The following is a 25,891-nucleotide window of genomic DNA, read 5'->3' on the forward strand; positions in this document are numbered from 1 at the left end:
ACCATGCCAGGCATAGGCTGCTTTGGATGCCCAGAATAGATAAAAAGTGGAGATGGTCGGGAGCTCTGAGGCTGTGTCTTACCCCACCATCCGCCGGCCACGCAGTTGCAGTGGAATCTTTGTTTTCTTATTAATTAGTGAGGAAATAAGCAGTTTTCTATCTTTCTGCGCAGTAGTGCAATAAAGGGGGATATATATACAAAGCATAACTCAAACAGTCTTCTGACATTATTTATATCACATGTATGATGTGACTAAGACCTCATTCACACGCCCGCCTGTGGTGATGTATATGCGGCCACATATACGCCCCCATAGATGGTGATGGCGGCCTGGAGGGGGTGCGGTGCCACACATGCTCCATCTTTTCCCATGTGTGCCGCTGTTTTCTATGGAAGGTCGAGGGGTCACCTCCTTCTCTCCGGCACACGGCGGTATGCCCACCCTGCGGGCATACCGCTGTGTGAATGTACCCTAGGCCAACTAACAGGCTGTGCAGTACTGATGGTATATTTGATGCATAACTTTGTATTGTGGAAACTAAACAGTTTTAGTATATCTACATGATGGTGTAGATCTTGGCCCAAGAGATAAGTGGGTCTTCAGTTCAATTGGTAAGAATTAGGACTTGGTCAGAACTAATTTGCCATTCAAAGCTTAATGATTATACTATATCTAAAAAGTAAGAAACACTTGAAAATAAAATCAAGCACAATGTTGTAGTAAGGACCTGTTCTTTTTATTGAACTTTTGCCCGAACTTCTACTAGCTGTGTTTTACAATTCCTAGATACACACAAGTCAAATTTCCAGTGCATAAAAACACACTTAGTGAGATAACGCCATTGATTAGCTGAGTACTCATCTCCCAAGTGTCAAACAGGACAAGGAACTAGAGGTCAGTGACAACCCATGAAGCACTGGAAAAGAGAGCATCGGAGAAGCAGGTAAGCAAATTACTTAAAAATGCACCATCTGGTTTTAATTATAATTTTACAGGATCGACAAGCCCTTTGATCTTATTTTAGTCAGAAAAAAGATAGCTTATGCCATTACAGAAAATTGAAGTGTGGTCTAACAACTGAAGAGAAAGCTACATTTTTTTCATCATCTACTTTTCATATTCAAAATATTATAAAAAAATAACTGTATTTGAATCTACATTAAAAAGTACTGCTAAAGCCTAAGGTCTAAGTTTAGCATTTATCCTAATGAAATGCCCGTAGCTCAACTAGAGAACTATATTTGACTAACTGCAGAACCTGAGGTTTTAAGAAGGTAGGCAGAGGTTTATATAGATTTATAGCATTCACCTTAATCTGCAATGTCTTCTCTAAATGTTCAATCCGCTTTTCTGCTATCTTAAGCTTCTTTAACTCTTCCGATTCTCTGGAAAAACCCTTTGGGGACAAAGACCTTGAACGTTTCACAGGTTGCACCTGGAGAATAAAACAAGGACATGGTTGAAGGAGTTGAACATTGGATTATGAAAGACATGCAAAATTAAAGAACAAGTAATTGAGAATACTAATAATGAATTATAAAAAAAAGTCCTGCCTGGAATACTGGAGAAATAACAAGCAGAATTACCACAGTGCTACCGCTAAAGGTTTCTCTGTGACTCGTTAATGAGAATATTCATTTACATTTACATTGTTTCTTTCAGAATAATGATGTCCCATTAGGGAAGACTAAAGGGTTATAGACTCAGGAATGTAAGAAACCTCATTACAAAGGAGGGGATAGAGGATGGTCTAATTGCTCTATAAGGGTCCAAGGTTACACTTGATAGGACAACCGGAAACAAGAGGGAAAGGATTTTTTTCCCTTTGAAATAGTTTAACACACTGTGAAGAAGAAGGAACAATATGCTTGAGGAATATAAATACAACAGACAGCGCTTCTTATAGCGTAATGACCATATGGTCATTAACTATAATGTAGCTAACAAGAGACATGAATATGTGGATCCATTATATACAGCTTTGTATAACAATCTGGTAACAGATATATTAAAAAAAATAAGATTATAAAAACACAATGGCTTTTTGTACCATCTATGACTTTATCTTGTCTAACACACTGCCCTTTTACAGAATCAATGACATGGGCTCTATAGTGAAATTAAACTAAAAGAAAGAGTCATAAAAACGTCCCACACACTAAGGATGGTAAAATGGTTCATTTTCCCTGCATGTACCTTAATACATGATGTTTAAGGCCTTCAAGGTCCCAGTAATAGCAATAATTCTGAATACATTTACTAAAGCCATTGCTATGCAAAATAAACATCAAAATCAAAGTTAAAAAAATTATTTTTTTCCTACAAAAAAATAAAAAATGTATGAAGTAATACTGATTAAAATTCCATTCAGCCACTTGATGTTACATTTAATGGTAACAAAAACAATGTAATAACCAATAACAGTTGTGTTAATCTGTTACCTTGGATACTACTGTACATTACATTAGGTTAGCAGTAAAGAAGAAAGATCAGCACAATGTTTATGACCAAATATTTAGAAATTTTGATTCCCCATAATTAGTTAGTCTCAATGAAAAGGATTCAAATCTCCTCAAAAAATTAGTACTATTAAAAGTGAAAAAAAAAAAAAAGTTTCAAGATGCAACCCCCAAAAGACACAAACACAAGCCTCAAAAAGTTGTACACAAAGCTTGACAACATGGTGATAAATACCCCCAAATGTTTTTAGAGATACAGTTGAAAATATACACCATGTCTTGACACCATGACTATACACTGTTCTGCAAGTATCAAACCCATTTCTGCCATTGCACATCTATTATTAATAGTGAGGAAAAAACTGCTGCAATATCTTTCCCACTATTAATCAAAGAATGTGTGACGGAATCTGATGAATGCAGGTCTTAGCTTGGCTTAGGTCTGCTTCTTTAATCAACAATACTCGACAGTTCCTTTGCTATCCTCTTCACTGTAGCACACCTGAGCAGTGGTATGATAACTTATCTTCTCACTGTGGATTACCTGAATGGATCCATAGACTACAGAGATACACAGAAGGATATGGAAACCACATAGGGCTGTTTTCCCTGTTCATTCTGGAGAGAGCATGCAGTCGCCTGCATGAAATAAGGGTGGCAAAGGGGCCTCACCTATTGCCCATTAGTCCCAACCATCTCAGACTAACTATGATCCTGCACAACTTTCACTACACCTCAGTATGCACTGCTGACAACTTCGGTCGTCTGAGTCCTCCTTCGCAGTCATTGCTCTTTTGCCACCCTATCTACAAAGCAGGAAAGCTGTAAATCTTTAGTGATATCATAGCACAGACTACACACTTCATAAGTAATGCAGTGACACCACCATGTTACCTGCTGTCACTGATCTACAGTACTTTTGAAAAGTAACTGAATAATCAAACTATGACAAACTAGTTAGCTGAGATATGGCTCATGTGATCTAAACTCACCAGTACTGTATTTGTAGTAACCCTTTTATTAACCCCTAAGATCCTTTTATGCGAAAGACAAAACTAAATTTGGAAGAATAGATAGATATATGGGTTAAAAAAAAACATTTTATTTAAAAAAATTACCTGGGCCAGTTTTCAAAACCAGCTATAAAAGAAGAAGCAGCAGCATTCTGTCACTACCAGATAGAAGACCATGGGTAGATTACATCTTCTCCAATTTTCTGGTGGAGAAGGCATGTAAAGCAATATAAATCTTCAAATCTTCACCAGTTTGGAGGACCACTTTGGGCATCTGCAGGCTTAAAAGTCCAGGCCAGCCAAATTTACCTTTGTCCCCACCAGAAAATAGCAAAAATGTCCGCCAGCTCAGACCTGGCCTAAACAGGTTCTCCCTGGCAGATATTGCATCTGGATCTACTAAGAGACCTATTTTACTGAATACAGGAAGGGGAGAATTTTAAGACTGGCTTTTAAAACCCATGTTTATTTTATTTTTTTTTACCTTTCCTAGCCCAAGTATCTGGAAATTCTAGAAAACATCACGTCTTCTTTGAGTAAGCTTAAAGAACATGTAATACCAGGATGAAGACTGTATACAAATGAGCACGATGGGCTCCAGGCTCCATTAACCCCTCAAGCTCATTTGTATACAGTCATTCATCCTGGTGGCAGATGCCCTTTAAAGTAAAAGGGCCTGACCAAAATACCAAAATTACAGGCTTAAAGGAAATCTACCATCAAGCATGATAAACCAGGGACATTTACTCATAGATCCAGGCACTGTGACTGTGGTAATCTTCTTATATTTGCTATCCATTGCCTCCTTCCTTCTAAAATCAACTTTGAAAATCATGCTAATTAGCCAGTCAGGCTCGTGGGGGTGTTACCAGAGCCTCTCCCTGCGGTACCGTCACAGGCTGTTACAATGTGCAAAGAGCACATCCCCCTCCCAATGAATTCTGAAACTTCATCTGCGGCAGTGAGATTACATGAGGCAGAGGGAGGGAAAAGTGCTAATTGGTGATCAGAGGGGAAGGGTGTGGGAGTCTAACAGCCTGTGAAGCTGCAGCAATAGGGGCTATGGTTACAGCCCAGGGAGCCCAGGGCTCATTAACACCATTTTAAAAGTTGGTTTTAGAAGGAAGGAGGCTGTGGCTCGCTAATATAAGAATATTTATGGGCAAGTGTCTCTGGTTTCTATGAATAAGTGTCCCTGGTTTCTAATGCTTGATTTTGATGGTAGATTTCCTTTAACATTAGTAATAATTGTTTCTTAAGTCCATTAAGGTTTAAAAAAAAAAAAAAAAAGGCCTGGAATATTTTGACGTGGATGGGATTGAAAAAGAAACAGCGATTACAGCTTACGAGGCCAAAAACATTAGTGAGCTAAAAGTCATTGGGGGTCATTTACTTACCCGGTCCTGTCGCGATCCAGCGGCGCATTCTCCGACGTGGATTCGGGCCTTCCGGCGATTCACTAAGGTTGTGAGCCCGATGTCCACCAGGTGTCGCTGCTACGCCGAGGACCACCGGAGTTCACTAACCTATTCCTGGTGCATGTGAGTAAAGAGAAAAATAGAGAGCGGGGAGCACTCAATGTGTAGATTACCTCAAGAGTATGATATGGTGTGTGTGCAGTGTGCACTCACCTTTTGGCGTTGTGCTAATGGCACAACACATATAGTTGCATGTAGAATGGAACAGGATGCTGCCTCCCGGGCACAATTTCGGTAATGGTACCGATGGAAATGAATGCAGTGGAAGGTCTCTATTCCTGGAGACCCTATGAACGACCCCTCTGATCTTACAGAAGACCCGGTGCAATATGTTCCAAAAGTGGTTTATTAATACAATGGTTCCATAAAAGTTTTTTGAAAATAAAATCGATTATAAAAGACAAGACGCGTTTCGGACCCGTTGTATTACTGATGAAGGATCCGTTCCGGGTCCTAAACGCGTCTGATGCATGTGAGTGATTGATTTTGCGACACATTTTGTTTTTTAAATTCCGCAGTTTTTCCGAATCCGTGTGAAAGCCAGTGCCAAAATCCGATCGCGTGCGCCAAAATCGGCAGAATTCGACGCAAACCGGAAAAAGTCTGGAAACCCGACGAAAGTGCGGCCGCGGAGCCCTTAGTAACTGAGCCCCATTGTCTATGGTAAACAAGCTAAGAATCCAAAAAGAAAGCTGCCAGAAGGATGGATCTGGCATTGCATTATGTTTGCTGCAGCTCAAAACAACAAAAGGGTGTTCGGCTTGGTACTAAAGACTATCGTTAAAAAAAAAAATTGCAAGCAGTAGCAAAGTGAGTAGTCTTTGGGAGACATGAGAGCCATGTGGCTTATTTTTTAAATAAGAATACACTGTATATATGTAAATTAATTTGGGAGCTATGTATATATTTACAAAAAATGTAGGGCACAGTATGTATTTGAAATTCATTAGGGGGCTTTGTATGTAAATAAATTCATTTGTAGGTTCTGTACATGAAAAATTGATAAGGGGCACTGCATGTAGGCAATTAAGTAGGGTCTTTATATTCTGAAAAAATCATTATGGGTTTGGTCTGTATATTTATTAAGAGGCTCTGTAGGTAAGAAAAAAATTTGAGAGCACTGCATATATGTAAATCAATTAGTGGGGCTGTGTATATATGCCAATGCATTAGTAGGCTCTTTATATATGCAAATCTATAAAGAGGCTACGTATATAATTTAATTAGGTGGCAATATGTATGCAAACTTAATTTGATGGCAGTGTGTAAATGTACAGTGCCTACAAGTAGTATTCAACCCCCTGCAGATTTAGCAGGTTTGATAAGAAACAAATAAGTTAGAACCTTCAAACTTCAAACAAGAGTAGGATTTATTAGCAGATGCATAAATCTTACAAACCAAAAAATTATGTTGCTCAGTTAAATTTTAATAAATTTTAAACATAAAAGTGTAGGTCAATTATTATTCAACACCTCAAACCACCAGAATTCTGTTTGGTTCCCCTAAAATATTAAGAAATAGTTCAGGCACAAAGAACAATGAGCTTCACATGTTTGGATTAATTATCTGTTTTTCCAGCCTTTTCTGACTATTTAAGACCCTCCCCAAACTTGTGAACAGCACTCATACATGGTCAACATGGGAAAGACAAAGGAGCATTCCAAGGCCATTAGAGACAAGATCGTGGAGGGTCACAAGGCTGGCAAGGGGTACAAAACCCTTTCCAAGGAGTTTGGCCTACCTGTCTCCACTGTTGGGAGCATCATCCAGAAGTGGAAGGCTTATGGAACTACTGTTAGCCTTCCACGGCCTGGACAGCCTTTGAAAGTTTCCTCCCGTGCCGAGGCCAGGCTTGTCCGAAGAGTCAAGGCTAACCCAAGGACAACAAGGAAGGAGCTCCGGGAAGATCTCATGGCAGTGGGGACATTGGTTCCAGTCAATACCATAAGTTACATACTCCACTGCAATGGTCTCCTTTCCAGACGAGCACGTAAGGTACCTTTACTTTCAAAGTGTCATGTCAACGCTCGTTTACAGTTTGCTCATGATCACTTGGAGGACTCTGAGACAGACTGGTTTAAGGTTCTCTGGTCTGATGAAACCAAGATCGAGATCTTTGGTGCCAACCACACATGTGACGTTTGCAGACTGGATGGCACTGCATACGACCCCAAGAATACCATCCCTACAGTCAAGCATGGTGGTGGCAGCATCATGCTGTGGGGCTGCTTCTCAGCCAAGGGGCCTGGACATCTGGGCCGCATCCATGGGAAGATGGATAGCACGGCCTACTTGGAGATTTTGGCCAAGAACCTCCGCTCCTCCATCAAGGATCTTAAGATGCGTCGTCATTTCATCTTCCAACAAGACAACGACCCAAAGCACACAGCCAAGAAAACCAAGGCCTGGTTCAAGAGGGAAAAAATCAAGGTGTTGCAGAGGCCTAGTCAGTCTCCTGACCTTTACCCAATTGAAAACTTGTGGAAGGAGCTCAAGATTAAAGTCCACATGAGACACCCAAAGAACCTAGATAACTTGGAGAAGATCTGCATGGAGGAGTCGGCCAAGATAACTCCAGAGACCTGTGCCGGCCTGATCAGGTCTTATAAAAGACGATTATTAGCTGTAATTGCAAACAAGGGTTATTCCCCAAAATATTAAACCTAGGGGTTGAATAATAATTGACCCACACTTTTTTGTTTAAAATTTATTAAAATATAACTAAGCAACATAACTTTTTGGTTTGTAAGATTTATGCATCTGTTAATAAATCCTGCTCTTGTTTGAAGTTTGAAGGCTCTAACTTATTTGCTTCTTATCAAACCTGCTAAATCTGCATGGGGTTGAATACTACTTGTAGGCACTGTAAATTAATTAATTAGGGTTACCAAGCTTAATTCTGGTTCTTTGTTACTTTATGGAGCCTGTTTCTGGGACAGCCTTTGCATTTGAGCTTGGATCCAGCGCTGCATTTTGTGCCCTGAGCTTCGTTCTGGCGCTGCATTAGGTGCAGTGAGCTTGATTTGGTTTTGATGCTGCATTTTAGTAAATTTAAGAATACTATTCCATTATTTGAGTGGAATATTTGGAGGAAAGCTGCAGCATTGTTTTTTCTGTTTTTAATCACTGAGGGGGTGTAAACAGACACAAATGGAATCCATTAAAATAAATGCAAGTCAAAAAGCATTTAGCAGCATCATTACCGACAGTGGGTGCATACTGTGGACTTTGGTCAATCCATCAATAAATAGAAGCAAAAACCGCCAGCACACCGACAATTAAATAAAAAAATTTGAGGGTACTTTAGTCATCCAGAGTACAAAAAGGGGAGGTTTCGGTTCCTGTGCAGGAACCTGGAAATTAACTCATTTGTTGAAGTGTTTTAATGACATAATAACTAAGGTGGTTTGAACAAAGGGGTTCCCTGGGTCTTAGAGATACTGATGACCTATCAATGGAATAGATCCTCAAAATCTGATTGTGTGATCCTAGCTTAGTTACTCAGACCAGCCTCTATACAGAGAATGAATCAGTAATCTTTATATCCTCTTGGATAAATCATAAATATCATTAAGCAAGGTATCATTTTTAATTACGAACAATATTAAATAAACATTGGGAAAAACGTGTAGCAAAAACTGACAAACTGATTAAAGAAAAATGTACATTGAATAATAATTTCAATGTAAAATAAATTAAAAGGAAAAAAAATCTTCTGTTTTAAGAATGCTGAATGGCCTTGGAACAGTAGTGTCACAAACAGATTGGGATTTACAAATGCAAATTGCCCTCATTACAGCTAAACTCATTATGGAAAATGCATGCAGATGAACCACTGAAACCTGGTGTGCCAAAGACATTCCAAGCCAAACATTGGTCACCTTTGGCTCACAAATTTATTTGAGCAATGGGCACCAATTAGATGTCTGACCAGAAATATTTAGCCTCTCCACAATAAAGACAATAGGTGCAAGACAAACATTGGTTTTCATTTTATTCACAAAATAAGATTGAATAGCTCAAAAAATGTAACCAATAAAGAAAGTTTGTTATTTTTTTACAATTTAACACATTATGGCCCACATTTACTAAGTCCCAGGAGCCAATTTTCGGTCGGGCCTTGCACATTCTTTTCTGCTAGTATAGGTATTTAAGAAGTGCCTGTGCCACATTTGTTTTGCACACAGCCGTTTTGTGCCGCGGTTGCTATATTCTTCATGCGACACAGATTTCTTCACTGAAACGGGCGTTCCGGTGCCCAGTCCGACCGAGCACCAGATTTTACATGCAGAGGCCGACAAAAGTGTGGCACACGCCCAAAAAAAAGTGGTCCAATCTGTCGGGGCAGTGCAGAATGCGCCAGATTCATACAATGTGATGAGATCCAGGAGATTGATATAACGCACAATGACACTCTCAGCTCTGCTCTCACCATCCCCTGGATAAAGATCTTACCTGTCTGTAGCTTGTAGCTCTACTCTCCTCCTCCTGGAATGCAAGGGTGGGGGCTTGAGGCAGAGAGAAGCTCAGAAACTTGCCTTAGTGGGAATACCCCTTTAAGCCACAACACATACAATTGTATTCACAAGTAATTATTTGGATCTCTGTTGTACCCATACGGCCTTGTGTCAATAATCTCAAGTAGCACACTAAATGAAGGAACTACTAAGAAAACTAGGGCAACTCAAATGGTTTCCGCTAATAACTGGTCAGCTATCGGTCTGATTGATTTTAACCACGTACTCATTTAACCCCTTCCCGACATTTGACGTACTATTACTGCATGGCGGGAGGTGCATTCAAGCTTCTGGTGCCGGCTCCAGAACGGAGCCCGCGCCAGAAGCTGCGGGTGTCAGCTATATATTATAGCCGACACCCGCCTCCAACACCCGCGATCAGAGATTTCTAACCCCTAACACGCCGCGGTCAGGGGCATTTAACTGTAATTGGATACCCCCGCGGCGCTTACCGAGGGGATCCGTGCCTCCGATCGCAGCCCCGGGACTGCCAGTGCCCGGGGCTGCGCGATCTCCTTCCGGGGAGCCGGGTCCTGCCTTCTGGCAGAACCCGGCTGTGACACATGTTGTGGGCATGTGCAGCATCTGTATTACACTGTATTAGGTGAAGAATAGCTTGAACAAGCGATCAGTGGATCGCTTGTTCAAGCTCACCTGTAAAAGTAAAGAAAAAAAGGTAAAAGCACTAAATCAACACACTTTTTAATAAAAAGAATTAATTAAATAAAGTCAAAGTCCCCTAAACACAAACATTCCCTATACACATCTAATAAAGTAAAAAAAAAAAACGGAAAAATCACCAAAACCCCCCAAATATTTGGTATCGCCGCGTCCGTAACAATCTGTACAATAAGTGAGAAACATTATTGGACCCGTACGGTGAATGCTGTAAAAACAAAACCTGAAAAACTCGCCAAAAATGTACATTTTCATAAAATCCCTTCACAAAAATGTTCCAAAAAGTGATAAAAAAAAAGTTATGTGCACCAAAATGGTACCACTGAAAAGAACAACTCAACACGTAAAAAATAAGCCTTAAACCAGCTCTGTCAACAAAAAAATATTAAAGGTATATCTCCGAAAAGATGGCAAAAACAAATGAGATTTTCTTTATACAGGCAGTCCCCGGGTTACATACAAGATAGGGTCTGTAGGTTTGTTCTTAAGTTGAATTTGTATGTCGGAACTGTATATTTTATCATTGTAACCCCAGCCAGAACGTTTTTGGTCTCTGTGACAACTGGATTTTAAAAAATGTTGGGTTGTCATAAGAATCAGGATTAACACTAAATCTTCATTATAGACACCTTAGTAGTTTAGGACTACAGGCAGTCCCTGGGTTACATACAAGATAGGGTCTGGAGGTTTGTTCTTAAGTTGAATTTGTATGTAAGTCGAAACTGTATATTTTATAATGGAAGTTTTAGACAATTTTTTTTCTTTTGCCCCAGTGACAATTGGAGTTTCAAAATTTTTGGTGTAATTGGACCAAGAATTATCAATAAAGCTTCATTACCGACATCTTACAGCTGATCATTGCAGTCTGGGACTATAGTAAAGCATCCAGAGAGCTTCACCAGAGGTCACATGGGGCAGAGGGGTCCGTCTGTAACTATGGGTTGTCTGTAAGTCGGGTGTCCTTAAGTAGGGGACCGCCTGTAAAGTACAATAAATTACCAATATCCAGAGGTCTGTTTGTAACTAGGGGTCGTATGTAAGTCGAGTGTTCTTAAGTAGGGGACCGCCTGTATTCATTTTTTTCCTGTAAAATTGTAAAATATATAAAAAAACTATATAAATGAGGTATCACCGTAATCGTAATGATCTATAGAATAAAAATATTATAGTATGTTTAGTGTATGGTGTACGATCCCCAAAATATACAAAAAAAAGTTAACCCAAAATTGACAATTTTGTTTTCCTCCATACAGTAAAGATTTAATAAAATCTCATCAAAAAGCTACAGACCAACTAAAATGAAGTATTTGTAAAGTGCATCTCATGTCGCAAAAAATAAGCCCTTATATGTCCAAATTGCCAAAAAAATAAAGATTGTATAGCCATTATAAAGTGACAATGCATAATCTGCTTTGAATGGCGCAGCTTCCTCCTCAATGCCCTGGCGTGTGCCCATACAGCAGGTTACCACCACATATGGGGTATTGTTATACACGGAAGAGATTGGGTATCAAATTTTGTGGAGCGTTTTGGTATTTCATCCACTGAGAATTTGTACATTTTATGAAAAACACATTCATTTAGCCAAAAAAAATTTAATTTCGAAATTGCATCCGATTTTGTTTTAACCCCTGTAAACCAATTAAAGGGTTAACAAACTTCATAAAAGTTGTTTTACATACGTTTAGGGGTGCTGTTTCTATAATGGAGTAATTTATGGGATTTTACTTTTATTTAGGTCTCTCAAAGTGACTTCAAACCTGAGCAGGTCCCTCAAAAGCAGGATTTTGCTTTTTTTATGAAAATGTGAAAAACTGCACCTGACGTTCAAAGCCCATAATAGCTTACAAAAATGATAGTATGCATAAAAAACCACGGAGGCATAAAGTAGACATTCGGTGAATGTTAGTTATTACGTTTTCTGGTGTTATGACTCATGTGTGGAAGTAGAACATTTTGAATTTCGAAAATTGCTAATTTTTCCAAATTTTCACCAAATATCTGATTTTCTCATAAATAAATGCAAAACATACCACCAAAATTTTTTAACTAACATGAAGTACAATGTGTCACAAGAAAACTATTTCAAAATCACTTGGATATGTTAGAGCGTTCCAAAGTTATAACCATTTATAGTGACAAAGGGCAGATTTGAAAAAATGGGCCGTGTCAGGAAGGTGAAAAGTGGCTTCGGCGTTAAGGGGTTAAAGTAACTTAAGGGACTGATTTGGCAAACACTGTGCAGAAACATGTATGACTGCATTTTCAAAACATTTGTGGCTTGAATAAAAGGTCGGTAACCAGCACTCAGTATCTTGCATTTAACCCCTTTCCGCCAAGGCCCCTTTTCAATTTTGCGTTTCCATTTTTTAATCCCCACCTTCAAAAATCTAGAACTTTTATTCTTCCATGTAAAGAGTTGTATGGGGGCTTGTTTTTTGTATAACAAATTGCACTACACAGTGACTATTTAATATTCCATGTCGTGTACTGGGAAGCGCGAATAAAAAAAAAATAAAAATGCAGTGAAAATGGTGAAAAAATGCATGCCATATTCTTGTGGGCATAGATTTTATGTATTGTCACCGAGCTCTCGGCACCTATCGCCGGCCGGCTGTGCAAGACTTAGTGTCTGCACATGCGCGATAGGTGCCGAGAGCTTGGTGACGTCACGCCTCTCGGCACCTGAAGGAGGAATAATTAACCATCGGAAGCCACCGCCAGCCCGAAGATGGCGCAGGGTAGCACCGGAGGGCTCATTTAAATATGTAAGAAAATAGTTTTTTTAGCTAAAGTAAAGTTTGCCGAGCCTAACAAAACTATGTGCCGGCATCAGCATTAAGTAGCCTACCGGGTGGTCTGCTCGCGGGCAGTGGTAGGTTTCCTTTAATTATGCCATCATCTGCCACTACAAGCAAACAGCTCTGTACACCGATGCAATTTTTTGCAACTTTTTAAGACGTTTGCAATGCTACCATTTAGCACTGTACAGCCTTTTGGCCACTTTTTTTAATTAATATTTATCAAAATGCCCAAAAGTGGTATTTTCGACTTTGGCCACAATTTTCCGTTACTAGTTTTAACGCTTTAGAGAGATTTAGATATTATACCATACGTTGTCTTGGTCTAATTTCTTCTGAGCTCAACTCTGTGAGTTTTATCAGTTTGAGAATGTGTGAACAAGGACAAAACTTGACATCCCCATCCACCAGTAGCCCCATTCACCAATAGCCATAATTAATGTCCCTCCCCCTCACCAGTAGCAATAATTACTGTCCCCCATCACCAGTAGCCATAATTACTGTCCTCCCCACCCATAGCCATAATTAATGCCCCCTTCATCAGTAGCCTTAATTAATGTCTCCCATCCACCAGTAGCCATAGTTAATGTCCCCCCTCACCAGTAGCCATATCTAATGTCCCCCCTCACCAGTAGCCATAATTAATGTCCCCCATAGGTAATATCCCCCCAAATAGCCATGTCCTAACTTTCACCTATGCCCCCCCCCAAATAGAAACAGGGCCCCATATATTTAAGCAAAATAAAAAATTAAATTCTTACCTTATTCCGCTCCTTTTTCTCATTTTCTCATTCGCGCTTTTTCTCATTTGGAGACCCGGGGCAGGTGACGGGTGATGACGTGCCATTAAGCCTGCGTCGGCCTAAGTGATGGATGCGGTGGGTGGGTACGGCGGGTGAAGTGCGTGGGGTGGGTGGGGACGTTGGACGGAGTGGGGGCCCGTTCTCATTTTGAATTGTGACAGCTCCGGCCCCCCGGACCCAGCGCACGGACCAAATGCAGAACAGTTAGTGTGCTGTAACGGGAAGGCCCGCGGCTGTCACAATTTAAAACATCTGCCCGCTGTGCTGCGTGAGTTATCAGCGCAAGGGGTGGTGCTGGCCTCTGACTGACAAAGCCCCTGCGACCACGATCGTTACGCCCCTGCCTAGGTTGTCTGATTGATCCATACTACATACTACTATGTATGGCAGTATATGGGGATTTTCCTCATCATTCACTACAATGTGTGATTAGAATAGTTTAAAACCAGGCAGCCTCGGAGGCGTTTACAGGGTTATCCCCTGCGATTGGTGCCAGCACCAACTGCGGGTGTCACTGATGGGTGTTTGCTGTGTGAAAATGGTACTTGTGACCAGAGCCTTCTGTCAGCACAATATCCTTTTCCATCACTCTTTGTACCAGCAAGAGATTGAGCACAGACTAATATTTTCTGAAACAGGAACACTCCTTCATTTTATTTGTACAATGAAAACTAATACAATTTTCCAATATACTTTCTGTATCAATTCCTCATGATTTTCTAGATCTCTGCTTCTATGTTAACTTCCTGTGGATAAAAACCTGTCACAGAGGAGCATAGAGAGTAATCAGAGCTGAGTGACAAAGCAGAGTTTTAGATAACCATAAAGAATTGATGCAGAAAGTATATTGAAAAATTGTGTAACTTTTCATTATAAAACAATAACATTTACATGCTGAAATGGGTACACACTTTTAAGATCACATCAGCTGCTTTTGGAGGGGGGCTGCCAATGTTGCAAATGTAACAGTGCCATGGAGCAAAGGCACCTTTAACCCCTTCACGCTGATGCCCTGTTTGGTTTTTGCTTTTCCGTTTTTTGCTCCGCTTCTTCAAAAATCCATAACTTTATTTTTTCCATGTACAGAGCATCATAAGGACTTGTTTTCTGCCTAACAAATTGTATTTCCGAGTGGTGGTATTTATTATTCCATGCCGTGTACTGGGAAGCAAAAACCATGCCTAGATAAATTGGGACTGTTTCGGCGGCACAAGTGGTACAATAGACCATATAGGTGGCTATACTGGCATTCACAATCAGAAGGACTAAAACACACAGGAATTTTTTTTTTTTTAATGAAAGCACTATTTCTCTGTATTTAATTCTCAAACAGCAGCACATACATTTTTTACACAGCATTCAGTGAACACATTAGTCACCCAGTAGTGTACTGTATTTTTCGGACTATAAGGAGCACAAATAATCCTTTGATTTTCTCAGAAATCAAAGGTGCGCCTTATAGTCCAGTGCGCCTTATATATGAACCGTACTTACAGACAACAGCTGCCTGGAACTGTGCACAGGTCTGCCACCTGCTGGTCATTCATTCTTATAATCAGGTGCGCCTTATATATGAACAGTACTTACAGACATCAGCTGCCTGGAACTGTGCACAGGTCTGCCACCTGCTGGTCATTCATCCTTATAATCCGGTGCGCCTTATATATGAACCTAGACGTTTTAGTAGGCATTTATTGATGGTGCGCCTTATAATCCGAAAAATATTTTACATCAGTTTTCTAGTTTCATGTCCAGGGCATGATATGGGTTTAATTAATAGCTTATTTCCATAATGTCACTATATAGAGGCAGAAAAAGAACATAGCACTGAAGGGAAAATCTCACCATAGAGTGTGCAGACAGGTAGTAGCTTCTCAAAGTGTTCAATCTAAATGTTATAATCATGCCTTGTTACAAAATAGAACAAGCCTTTGGCAAACGGTTTAATCATTCTTCCAAGCAGTTGCAAAAATTATGAAGTAGACTTATTAAAAGTTAGTTCCTGAAATCCTAGTGGGAAAAGCTTTTTGATTCGAATAACCTGGAATTGACACAAATGCACCAGACAATAAAAGGCTTCTTACCTCATGTGTTCTCCCAGCCCTCAGGATGCTGCTCTCAAGTGCATCCCTTCTACAATTATTTACTTGTGTTAACTTGAGATCCGACGCTTTAAGTTTGTCCTGTAGAAATTTTATTTCTGATTTTTGTGAGGCGATTATGAGTTCCAGCTCCACAAGGGATGGATGTTCAAAGTCCTGCAGTAATTAAACTCATAATTAAAGAGGAAATTACATCTCACAATTAATAGATCATACACCTTTCAGTAAAGAGCCTTTATTTCTAAACTACAGTTGTTACTTTGCTTAAAAACAAGGAATGACATTTACATTAGTACTGTCCACTATGAAGTCGCATCACACTTTTATTCCTTTACAGAGGATCCTGACCACAATCATAACAATTAGAGTAACATTATTTCCCTAGATCTTTGGATTTCATGGACTTTCACTGAAAAGCCACACTTCACTCTTTAGACCACCGCTCCTCCCTATCATGTAACTGCCCTCCTGGCCTCTTTTCCAGCAATCAGTGTTGTTGTGTTCCCTCTGACACTACTGGATGCCTGTTGTAGTTACACCTTGTTGGACAGATGCTATACCTCTCAAACACAAAAACTTGTCATCAAAATCAACACGTATACATAGATCCAGGGAACTGTGATAGTGGTAATCTTTTTATATTATCCATGTTTCCTTCGAAAATCAACTTTTAAAATTATAATAAAGAGCCAAGAAATGCTATGGGGTGGGGGGGTGTTACTAGAGCCTCTCTGTGCTGCAGCTTCACAGGCTACCTCACCCTTACCCCTGCTCCCTCTACACTATCTTTGTCAGATACCAGCGAATATTCAGGAGCCATATGAAAGTGTATATGAACCTGTACCCTGATAATCTAACCACATTGTCAGGTCACAGTACTAGAGGGATTGTGAAGTATCTGCTTAGAGAGTCCCGACACGCACTCTGGGATTTTGCACTGATCAGCCTAGGGAGTGATAGGTGCTAAAACAGCAATAAAACTCAAATTGTGAAGTAAAGGGTTTATATGATCTTTATTGTGTTTACATCACAAGGGGATTAAATTTGAGCGTTATTTTTCATGGAAAAACACCTTTAAAGGAAACCTACCACCATGGATCTCCCTATTAAGGTAGATCGGGTGCTAGGTTCCTCTATCGTACGTGAGGATAGCCCTTTTAAGGGCTAATCCTCACACCCCCTGTATCTTTTTAAAACTTTAATTGTGGTAATATGCAAATTAGCCGGAGCGGAGGCTACACAGCGCCGCTACTCCACGCCCCCGTACCCTCTTTGAGCCTCTTACCGATATATCTTCAGCACGTAGCTACAAGGCTGCGCAATCTTGGCTCCAAAGCCAGAGCTACTGCGCAGAGCTCCAGCTTCACAGACGAGTGCGCACAGCTCCTTGTAGATGCGCGCTGAAGAAGTGTCGCTAGGAGGATCAAAGAGGCTACGGCGGCGTGGATTAGCCACGCTGTGTAGCCTCAGCTCCGGCTACTCCACGCCCCATTAGCCTCTTTACAAAATTTACATATTACTACAATTAAAGTTTTAAAAAGATATAGGGGGTGTGAGGATTAGCCCTTCAAAGGGCTTATCCTCACATAGAATAGAGGCACCTACCACCCGATCTACCTTGATAGGCAAGCACAATATAATAGCAATGGCAGGCATGGCACAGAGAAAACTAAACAAAGCCAAGTAAACAAAACACATTATTAGGTAAGGTGTACAAGTTTGAGGTGAGAAGGAGTCCCGTATGTATTACCCACTGGACAGGCTTCCTCAGGGATTATCTTGTTTAGCATTCATTTCTTGATGTGCAACCCTACTTTTTTAACAGTGACTATTCATTGGATATGCGAAACATGTAAATATATTTTCCGGGATGGGATGAAAACAATGCCCATTTTAGCTACCTTATAAGGCAGTCCCCTTAACATCAGGCATGACTTTTCAAGAATTCTAATGACATGATGTGGGATTAAAGCCAAATCAGTATAACTATTCCGGAGGGAACATATAACCAACTGTAGACAGCACGGTTTCAAACTCTTTGGATCTGGTCAGTAAATTGTAGGGAAATGGTTTAGCTGAGTGAGAGGCTTTTGACTAGGGTCGGGAAGAAAGGGCTTTACTTATTGAGCCTTTGACAATTATGCTCTTTCACACAACATGTGGCCGCCGGGCCGTAGGCAAGCACACGACAGCTCGCTGTGCTTCTTCTGCATAGGAAGAAGCACGGCAAGGCTGTACTTACGGGAGCCTGCTCTATCTTTCCCCCTGATACACAGCACAATGGGCAATACGTACAGTACGGTACAGGTTGCATATGCCCGTTTTCACACTAAAGGCCTCCTTGCGGTGTGTGGAGACTTACAGCCTTTGGCACTCCACTAAGGGATTCTGGGAAATATCAAAATACATTTTCCTGGATGGGAAGGCACTACGTATTATCCTTATCCTATCCTGGAAAGAATATTTGCATATTTCCCAGAATCCTCTAGTGGAGCATCAATGGCTGGAAGTCTCCACACGTCTGCATGCAAAAAAAAGTCCCTCTAAGGAGAACTTGTACTTCCCAATCCTATCTGTTGGATATGTAATTAGTAGTTTATTGTGGAAAGTGCAACATCCAGACCCCCTAACAATCATTGTCCAGCAGTCGTAACAAGGCACCACCACACTGGAGCAGCAAACAAACATCAGCCTGTAGGGGGTTTGCTAAATATCAAATATCAGGAGGCTGCTGTCATGGAAATTTGTCAAACAGAGAATAGAGAAATAAAAATTTTATATTACATTTATTTGAATTGCACAAAGTAGAAAAGGAGAAGAGTGACAGTGACAATTTTGCTCCGTTTCTAGTGTAGTTATGTGTTGACAAGCCCTACCCATAAACTTTGTATTGTCACAAATGGGTCGGTATGCCATATTAAATCCCCTCCCATGTGTGAAAAACAATTTCATAAATCATACCCATTAGAAGTGTGTTAAATTTAATCTGTGCGATAGATACTTCTGGCTGTGAGGTGGGGGATGCCCCTTTTTAATTCTCTCTCCATCTCCTGTCTCCTTTTTTCATCCCCTTCACCTCTTTCACATCGTCTCTCTATCTTTCTGTGTGCATACACAATTCTTTAGATGTTACTCAGTTTGCTTGAAAAAAAAAATGTGATAACTTCATTTTGCATACAGATGTTAACTCAAAAGTTGACTATACAAAAGATTAATATCATTGTACACATCAGTTTCTACAAGAGTATCTAAGTAAATAAAGAAGTCCCGGCACTCGCAAATGCTGATGATTAAGTTTTAATGTGCATCACTGCAATAACATCGATAGGAACGCGTTTTCGGCTCTGCACACGAGCCTTTGTCAACCATAAACAAACAGTTGTAGCAGATACACTTAAATAGAAGGTAATCCTTCACATACCCTGCCCACTGACGTTACATCCTTCCGGAATCCCGTGGTCCGAGGTGTGACGTAGTGACTCAGGTGTTCACATCATTTTGAGTGCGTTTCTAGAAGAGATATATAAGACAGAGAAATTAGGTCAAAGGAAATTAATCCAAAAGGACAAATAGTAAAAAGAACAAATAACAAAAAATAAAGAAGTCAAAGCATGCCCGAAAGGTCATAGTCTCGATTTAAACCTTTTGGTTCAAGCGTGTTCAATACGTGTATCCAATATGCCTCACGGCGACGAAGAAGAATTTTAACATTACCACCCCTCCTAGGGACTTCTACTTGTTCTAACACTTGGAATTTAAGTTGGGCAATGGTATGTTTTCTCTGATGGAAATGGTAAAGGATAGGTAACAATTCATTCCTGCACCTGATGGTAGATTTGTGTTTATTAATCCGTGTTTTTACCGGTTGCATCGTTTCACCAATATACAGGTAGCCGCAAGGGCATTTAATCGAGTAGATCACATTGTTAGAGTTACAGATATAAAAACCCTGAATTTTAAACACTTGTCCGGTGTGGGGATGATGAACCGTGTCACCTTTTAATACGTTGGAACATTCTGAACATGTTAAACATGGGAATGTCCCTTTTCTCTGAGTGGCCAGGAACACCTGTCGAGGTAGTTTGCTGCTCCCACCCATGTCTGCACGTATCAATTTATTGTATAATGATGGTGCTTTTTTATTGCAAATCAATGGGGGGTTATTAAATTCCTGTATATTAGGATAAGATGTCCTTAGAATATGCCAATGTTTCCTGACCACAGCATCAACCTTGACATTAAAGGGATGATACTGGTGACTGAACACAATTCTTTTATTCTTATCAGTTTGTGGTGTAGTGGTACCCCTAATGGCAGTATCACGTGCCTCCTTCAAAAGATGTTGAGGATAACCTCTATCACGAAATCTGAGTTCCATCTCATCTAATCTATTGTTTTTAATAACATCATCAGAGACAATTCTGCACACTCGTTGGAATTGTGACTTCGGTACTGACCTTTTAGTCGAGTATGGGTGATTACTCCTATAGTGCAGAACACTATTTCTGTCTGTGTTTTTTCTAAATAGATCTGTGCCAAGCGTACCATCTATATTCTTAGATACCGTCGTATCGAGAAAACTAATTTCCTTAGTGTTACTCGTCATGGTGAACTGCAGTTCGTCTCGGATTAAGTTAATATGTAATAGGAACTCATCCAGGGTCTCCTGTGGCCCCGCCCAAACGCAAAAGACGTTGTCTATAAAACGCCGCCAAACTTTGGCGTACTGGATATATAGCGTGTTATTAAACACAAAATCTTCTTCAAAAGCTATCATGTAGCAATTTGCGTAGGGCGGAGCCACATTCGACCCCATGGCCGTTCCCCTCTTTTGTAAATAGTACTCATCCTGTATCAGGAAATAGTTTTCTGATAGTACTATGTTGAGCATTTCCAGTAAGAATTGTCTTAGATCAACTGTAACAGATGGATCTTGGCATAACATCCTCTCGACTGCTGCACTACCCAATGTGTGTTTAATCGAGGTATATAGACTGACGACATCAATCGTAACTAGTAGATCAGAGGGAGTGATGTTGTCCAGTTCTTTAATGATATTAAGGAATGATGTAGTGTCTAATATAAAGGAGCGGCTCTGTTTAACATAGGGAGTTAGTATTTTCTCTAACACTTTAGAAGGGGGTGTGAGAATGGAATTGTTGGACGCCACAATCGGTCTACCCGGAGGGTTGACCAAAGTTTTATGCACTTTGGGTAGAATATAGAGCACGGGTACCACTGGATCATGATTTATTAAAAATTTCGCTAATTTGTTATCAATAAGTCCCTTTTGTGCACCCATCTCCACTAAAGTCATTAATCTATTCTTAATCCTGGAGGTGGGATTGGTATTGAGTTTCTCATAGGTATCATGGTCAGATAACTGACGATAAATCTCTTTGGTGTAGGCCACTCTGTCCATCACTACGATGGAACCGCCTTTGTCAGCCGGTTTTAAAATTATGTCATTGTCTGACCACAGTGACTTAAGAGCTCTATACTCATTACCAGTGAGGTTGTTGGATACAGTAAAGTCGCCAAGTTTTAAATGTTGAGTCAAGGTTGTAACATCACGTTTTACTACATCAACGAAAGTTTCTACAGGATGAAAGCGCTTAGGGGCGTTAAAGGAACTCTTATTTCTCAGCCCCAAATCATCTAGTTTCAACAGACTCATAGTAGTTACATTCTCACAAGATAGAACATTATCATGATTGGCAAAATATGCTTTAAGTCTGACATTTCTAAACAATTTTTGTAAATCTAAATCCATAAGGAACGAATCATAATGTCCAACCGGGCTAAAAGACAGCCCCTTTTGCAAAAGACTCATTTGAGCCGAGTCCAGATTCTTGGACGAGATATTGATAATCAAGCTGGGTACAGTACCTGTGATCTGGTCAGGGGTGGTTGGAGCGGTGGGATGGTCACCGTTGGTGGTCGGATCGATTGATGAATAATGTCCGTAGCGTCTGTGGTGGCGGCCCCCGCGGCGGATCCTCCTGGGGGTTCCCTGTAACCGCCCTTCCGAAAAGGGCGACGTCTGCCCTGATTTCCACTGTGTTCGCTGTTGGAACTTGAAGAACGATAACCACCGCGTGCGCCATATCTGGTCCCACCTCGTTGCCAACCTGAAAAGTCCCGCCATTTATAGACTCTGTTGAGCCTGTAGTCTTCCAAATCTCGGAGATATTTAATTCTCTTTGTTTCTTCGTTTTCCTTACGGTATTTATCCACCAAGGTCTCTACAGATGATTTCAAAGTCGTGAATTTGTCGGAATTCATGCAATCCTGTAGTTGTTGTTTAATAGATTCGGTTTTAACTTGTAATTCTTCAATGCCTTTTTGTAGACGTGATATGGTAAGTACCATTAAGTCCAGCGAGCATTTATTCAGAATTTTTTCAAAGTTATTACGAAATTCGTCTTCTTCTGAAAACAGGGTTGGTCGTAGATGGACTCTCAGACCTCTCGGTATACGACCGGCTTTATAATATTCAGCCAAGGTTGCTGAATGAAGTTGATAAGCAGTCAATTTCTTTAAATCCCTCTCCCAGTCTCGTCTCTTAAATTCACTTTGTGGGATATGGAGGAAGTCAGTCGGCACAGTTACCTGCGATATGATGTTTGCAGCTTCATCATCACTGAACGCAAATGTTGCTGACATCAGGACCCAGGTGCTCGTTCCGTGTAGATAATCAAAATCAAAAAAGTGGACGGCACTACCGGGAATGTGCGGTGCTCCGGGTACGGTCCAAGCCAATAAGTAAATTATTTACTTATTGGCTTGGACCGTACCCGGAGCACCGCCGGGTTGCTGATGTCAGCAACATTTGCGTTCAGTGATGATGAAGCTGCAAACATCATATCGCAGGTAACTGTGCCGACTGACTTCCTCCATATCCCACAAAGTGAATTTAAGAGACGAGACTGGGAGAGGGATTTAAAGAAATTGACTGCTTATCAACTTCATTCAGCAACCTTGGCTGAATATTATAAAGCCGGTCGTATACCGAGAGGTCTGAGAGTCCATCTACGACCAACCCTGTTTTCAGAAGAAGACGAATTTCGTAATAACTTTGAAAAAATTCTGAATAAATGCTCGCTGGACTTAATGGTACTTACCATATCACGTCTACAAAAAGGCATTGAAGAATTACAAGTTAAAACCGAATCTATTAAACAACAACTACAGGATTGCATGAATTCCGACAAATTCACGACTTTGAAATCATCTGTAGAGACCTTGGTGGATAAATACCGTAAGGAAAACGAAGAAACAAAGAGAATTAAATATCTCCGAGATTTGGAAGACTACAGGCTCAACAGAGTCTATAAATGGCGGGACTTTTCAGGTTGGCAACGAGGTGGGACCAGATATGGCGCACGCGGTGGTTATCGTTCTTCAAGTTCCAACAGCGAACACAGTGGAAATCAGGGCAGACGTCGCCCTTTTCGGAAGGGCGGTTACAGGGAACCCCCAGGAGGATCCGCCGCGGGGGCCGCCACCACAGACGCTACGGACATTATTCATCAATCGATCCGACCACCAACGGTGACCATCCCACCGCTCCAACCACCCCTGACCAGATCACAGGTACTGTACCCAGCTTGATTATCAATATCTCGTCCAAGAATCTGGACTCGGCTCAAATGAGTCTTTTGCAAAAGGGGCTGTCTTTTAGCCCGGTTGGACATTATGATTCGTTCCTTATGGATTTAGATTTACAAAAATTGTTTAGAAATGTCAGACTTAAAGCATATTTTGCCAATCATGATAATGTTCTATCTTGTGAGAATGTAACTACTATGAGTCTGTTGAAACTAGATGATTTGGGGCTGAGAAATAAGAGTTCCTTTAACGCCCCTAAGCGCTTTCATCCTGTAGAAACTTTCGTTGATGTAGTAAAACGTGATGTTACAACCTTGACTCAACATTTAAAACTTGGCGACTTTACTGTATCCAACAACCTCACTGGTAATGAGTATAGAGCTCTTAAGTCACTGTGGTCAGACAATGACATAATTTTAAAACCGGCTGACAAAGGCGGTTCCATCGTAGTGATGGACAGAGTGGCCTACACCAAAGAGATTTATCGTCAGTTATCTGACCATGATACCTATGAGAAACTCAATACCAATCCCACCTCCAGGATTAAGAATAGATTAATGACTTTAGTGGAGATGGGTGCACAAAAGGGACTTATTGATAACAAATTAGCGAAATTTTTAATAAATCATGATCCAGTGGTACCCGTGCTCTATATTCTACCCAAAGTGCATAAAACTTTGGTCAACCCTCCGGGTAGACCGATTGTGGCGTCCAACAATTCCATTCTCACACCCCCTTCTAAAGTGTTAGAGAAAATACTAACTCCCTATGTTAAACAGAGCCGCTCCTTTATATTAGACACTACATCATTCCTTAATATCATTAAAGAACTGGACAACATCACTCCCTCTGATCTACTAGTTACGATTGATGTCGTCAGTCTATATACCTCGATTAAACACACATTGGGTAGTGCAGCAGTCGAGAGGATGTTATGCCAAGATCCATCTGTTACAGTTGATCTAAGACAATTCTTACTGGAAATGCTCAACATAGTACTATCAGAAAACTATTTCCTGATACAGGATGAGTACTATTTACAAAAGAGGGGAACGGCCATGGGGTCGAATGTGGCTCCGCCCTACGCAAATTGCTACATGATAGCTTTTGAAGAAGATTTTGTGTTTAATAACACGCTATATATCCAGTACGCCAAAGTTTGGCGGCGTTTTATAGACAACGTCTTTTGCGTTTGGGCGGGGCCACAGGAGACCCTGGATGAGTTCCTATTACATATTAACTTAATCCGAGACGAACTGCAGTTCACCATGACGAGTAACACTAAGGAAATTAGTTTTCTCGATACGACGGTATCTAAGAATATAGATGGTACGCTTGGCACAGATCTATTTAGAAAAAACACAGACAGAAATAGTGTTCTGCACTATAGGAGTAATCACCCATACTCGACTAAAAGGTCAGTACCGAAGTCACAATTCCAACGAGTGTGCAGAATTGTCTCTGATGATGTTATTAAAAACAATAGATTAGATGAGATGGAACTCAGATTTCGTGATAGAGGTTATCCTCAACATCTTTTGAAGGAGGCACGTGATACTGCCATTAGGGGTACCACTACACCACAAACTGATAAGAATAAAAGAATTGTGTTCAGTCACCAGTATCATCCCTTTAATGTCAAGGTTGATGCTGTGGTCAGGAAACATTGGCATATTCTAAGGACATCTTATCCTAATATACAGGAATTTAATAACCCCCCATTGATTTGCAATAAAAAAGCACCATCATTATACAATAAATTGATACGTGCAGACATGGGTGGGAGCAGCAAACTACCTCGACAGGTGTTCCTGGCCACTCAGAGAAAAGGGACATTCCCATGTTTAACATGTTCAGAATGTTCCAACGTATTAAAAGGTGACACGGTTCATCATCCCCACACCGGACAAGTGTTTAAAATTCAGGGTTTTTATATCTGTAACTCTAACAATGTGATCTACTCGATTAAATGCCCTTGCGGCTACCTGTATATTGGTGAAACGATGCAACCGGTAAAAACACGGATTAATAAACACAAATCTACCATCAGGTGCAGGAATGAATTGTTACCTATCCTTTACCATTTCCATCAGAGAAAACATACCATTGCCCAACTTAAATTCCAAGTGTTAGAACAAGTAGAAGTCCCTAGGAGGGGTGGTAATGTTAAAATTCTTCTTCGTCGCCGTGAGGCATATTGGATACACGTATTGAACACGCTTGAACCAAAAGGTTTAAATCGAGACTATGACCTTTCGGGCATGCTTTGACTTCTTTATTTTTTGTTATTTGTTCTTTTTACTATTTGTCCTTTTGGATTAATTTCCTTTGACCTAATTTCTCTGTCTTATATATCTCTTCTAGAAACGCACTCAAAATGATGTGAACACCTGAGTCACTACGTCACACCTCGGACCACGGGATT

The 25,891-nt window shown here is 40.5% G+C and overlaps 1 protein-coding gene across 1 annotated transcript in view; it reads right to left on the reverse strand.

Moving 5' to 3' along the window:
- CNTLN (centlein) overlaps positions 1–25,891 on the reverse strand; it is a 216,933-nt gene that overhangs the window by 115,496 nt on the left and 75,546 nt on the right. The window contains exons 10-11 of the mRNA XM_072154092.1: positions 15,838–16,011; positions 1,313–1,438 (exon numbers count right to left, since the gene is read on the reverse strand). Coding sequence (XP_072010193.1) covers positions 1,313–1,438; positions 15,838–16,011 — 300 coding nt within the window. The remainder of the gene's footprint in view (positions 1–1,312; positions 1,439–15,837; positions 16,012–25,891) is intronic.

The sequence above is a fragment of the Engystomops pustulosus genome, chromosome 1 (genome assembly GCF_040894005.1).
Source record: "Engystomops pustulosus chromosome 1, aEngPut4.maternal, whole genome shotgun sequence".
Classification (NCBI taxonomy): Eukaryota; Metazoa; Chordata; class Amphibia; order Anura; family Leptodactylidae; genus Engystomops; species Engystomops pustulosus.